General features: G+C 46.3%; 1 protein-coding gene across 1 annotated transcript; it reads right to left on the reverse strand.

The window, feature by feature from the left end:
* Positions 1-915: 915 nt before the first annotated feature.
* Positions 916-2,811, reverse strand: LOC115733171 (berberine bridge enzyme-like 8). The gene has a single exon (XM_030663839.2). The coding sequence runs from the start codon at positions 2,685-2,687 to the stop codon at positions 1,065-1,067; it is 1,623 nt and encodes a 540-aa protein (XP_030519699.1). The 5' UTR covers positions 2,688-2,811; the 3' UTR covers positions 916-1,064.
* Between the last annotated feature and the right edge of the window lie 282 nt (positions 2,812-3,093).

The raw sequence follows: 3,093 nt of genomic DNA on the forward strand, positions 1-3,093 counted from the left end.
CTGTCTATATCTTTTCCTGAATTTTAAACATGGGCCGAGCCGTTTTTGGATGGGTTAGGCTATTGAACAAAGTCCCAGGAATTAACGGCTTATGTGACCAACCCAGTTATTTCTCTCTTTCGAAGGTCTGGTCGAGTGGTGAAGTTTGTTTTAAAGCGGCCCACTTTCCTTGTCTCTTATCCATCTTATTTTTCAGGGCAAAAATCACAAATTGGGTTTACTCCGACAAATTTACCATAAACATTTTTTGGTGACACCAAAAATCTCAAACTTTTACCTATATAACACATTTGCCCTCCTCCGTCAAAATTCCATCAATAAAAACCATGCCTACATGGACTCCGTAGAGTAAACGGTATTGACATGAAGTCTGCGTGACTTAAGTGAAACAAAAAGTGATACTATTTTGGCTAAAAATTTTATCCGACAAAATTTTTACAAAAGGTAAATGTGTCATATAAGTACAAGTTTAGGATTTTCTATGTCACAAGAAAATGTTTAAAATAAATGCGTTACAACAAGCATTCTTTGGTATGTTTGAAGTCACATAAAAAGTCGTAAATGTGTCCCGTGGGTATAGTTTAAGTTGTTTTTTTTTTGTTGTTGTGCCTTATTGCTTATTCTTAATTTGTCTTTTGTGATTTTTTTTTTCCTTTTGACTCAAAACTTTTCCTCGTGATTTCTTAGTTGAATTCTACAGGAACGTCTTTGAATTGTAAAGGGTCATGAGTCGTCTAAAAGTGATTGCGATCATACGGTCCAAAGTGAAAAACACAAAATCTCATGATGCAGGTTTCATATTGGGACAATTGGTGTGCCGTTAGAAACGTCTGAACGAAAGCTTTACCCGATTTCGCCATTTGAGCGGAGGGCTTTCGACGAAGCTAAAGCTCGCGTCAAAGCTGCTCAAACCTCGATCACAATAACTAAAAATCTGATGATTCTTGAAGGAACTCAGTGGACCAACAGCCCTTTTAACATCATTAAATTAAGAAATTCAATGTATTACATACAGATTCACGGTATACCCTGCTAGCGAATAATGCGTGTTTACTGTTAGAACTTCACTCAGCCATTCTATTCGGCCAAGATGACACGCAAGGAATGCTTTGCTCGTACCTGAAGAAATTCCCAGGATCAACCATCGTCTTCACTTGCACCAATCTATCGAAATTGCCCTTGAAGTACTTGGTCCCCCAAATGCTGGCCTGAGAGTAGCTTTCATTGCCAATTTGATTGATGCCCAGATCAGTGTCCCTGTAGTTCAGGTAGGAGCTCCTCGGCGACTTCGCCACGAACGGAGTCATGTGAGTATACAGACTCCTTATCCGATGCAAATTCCGATTCAAAGCCTCATCGCCTTCCTCCTTCCAAGTGACCGAGTACTGGATCTTAAAGATGTTCCCCGCCCTGTGTGGGAATGGGGTCTCAGACTCCGAGATCTCGCTCATTCTCCCACCGTAAGGGTTGAAAGTAAGCGCCGGCTTTTGCAGCTCCATCATCTTCTGCCATATCCCTTCGAGACCCTCTTTCGAAATTGGCTCTTGCACGTAATCTGACTTCTTCTTCAAGAACTTCTCCGACTCTGGGATTCTCTGGAGTAGTACATTCGGGGATGTTCCTTTAGGATAATTAGACCAAAACAGAACTGATTCGATCCAACTCATCTCAATGCAGTCCTTCGACTCCAACTTGAATTCGGGAAATCTCTGAGACATTACGTCGAGCAGCTCATCGGCACCACCCAGAAATAGCGCCACAAATTTAGCTTTCGCTGTCCTCTGATCTTTCCTCACGACTGGTATCAACACAACCCTAATGAACAATCTCTCATCGATTTTGTCAGCCACATATTGCCACCTATGAAGAACTTCGGTCGCCCCTTGCTCCAGCGTCTTCTCCACCTTGAAGACGGTGACCACCTCTGGCACAGACACCAGCTTAATCTTCCACGACACAATCACCCCGAAGCTCGCCCCGCCGCCGCCCCGGATCGCCCAGAACATATCGTCGCCCATCGACTCTCGATCCAAGACCCTCCCGCTGGCATCCACAACGACGGCATCGACCACATTGTCCACCGACAGCCCGTGCTTCCTCATCAAGTTCCCATACCCGCCTCCGCTCAAGTGGCCCCCGACGCCGACGGTGGGGCAAACCCCGGCGGGGAACGCGTGGACCCCGCTTTTCGCCGCGATCGCGTAGTAGACTTCGCCGACCGTCGCGCCCGACTCGACCCAGGCAGTCCCGCCTTCCGCGTCGACGTCGACGGATCGCAGATTGAACATGTCGACGACGACGAACGGAGCCCGCGACACGTACGAGAGGCCGTCGTAGTCGTGGCCTCCGCTGCGGATCCTCACCTCTAGGCCATGGATCTTGGAGCAGACGATGGTGGCTTGGATGTGGGAGACGTGACTTGGGGTCACGATGAAGAGCGGCTTTGGGGTGGAGGATGAATTGAAGCGGAGGTTTCGGACGTAGGACCGGAGGACGGAGGAGTAAGAGGGGCTGCTGGGGAAGAAGATGAGGGGTGAGATTGGTGGGGATGATGGGTCGGAGCTGTCGATGAGGCATTGGAGATACGTCTCTTGGGTTCGATCTTGTGGGGATTCCGCCATTGAAGAAGAGAGCAGAGAAGCTTGGAGGGCAAGGAGAAGCACAGAGCAGAAGCCCGGAAGCTTCATCTTCCGGGAAATGATGATCAGAGTTTTGACTTCGGTTGACTTTGCACGATTCTCAGCTGAAAGAGGAAGAAGTGGGGTTTACGTCTCGTGAACAACTTGGACATCGCTCCAGTCTGGCATGGAAACTTGAACCGGCCAGAGCCACGCATTGCGAGGATTCCAATATTAAAAGGAAGAATATAAAACCTTGAGCCGAATTCCGTTAAAAAAGCCCGTAACTTTAAGTTTTGTAATATGCCCTCTACTATTTTTTTATCTCGTAAAAAGTTTCCAACTTTTATTTTAGTTTCAAATCTACCCTAATTATTTCTCCGTTAAAAATCACCATTAAGTGATCTGATGTGACAATTCCACATCAGCATAACATTCACGTGAGATATTGACATGAAAAAACACCACAAAAACG

The sequence above is a fragment of the Rhodamnia argentea genome, chromosome 9 (assembly GCF_020921035.1).
Source record: "Rhodamnia argentea isolate NSW1041297 chromosome 9, ASM2092103v1, whole genome shotgun sequence".
In the NCBI taxonomy this organism is placed as follows: domain Eukaryota; kingdom Viridiplantae; phylum Streptophyta; class Magnoliopsida; order Myrtales; family Myrtaceae; genus Rhodamnia; species Rhodamnia argentea.

What these genes read in the sequence shown, in the direction of transcription:
- LOC115733171 (XM_030663839.2), bottom strand. Translation starts at nt 2,687, where the DNA reads ATGAAGCTTCCGGGCTTCTGCTCTGTGCTTCTCCTTGCCCTCCAAGCT.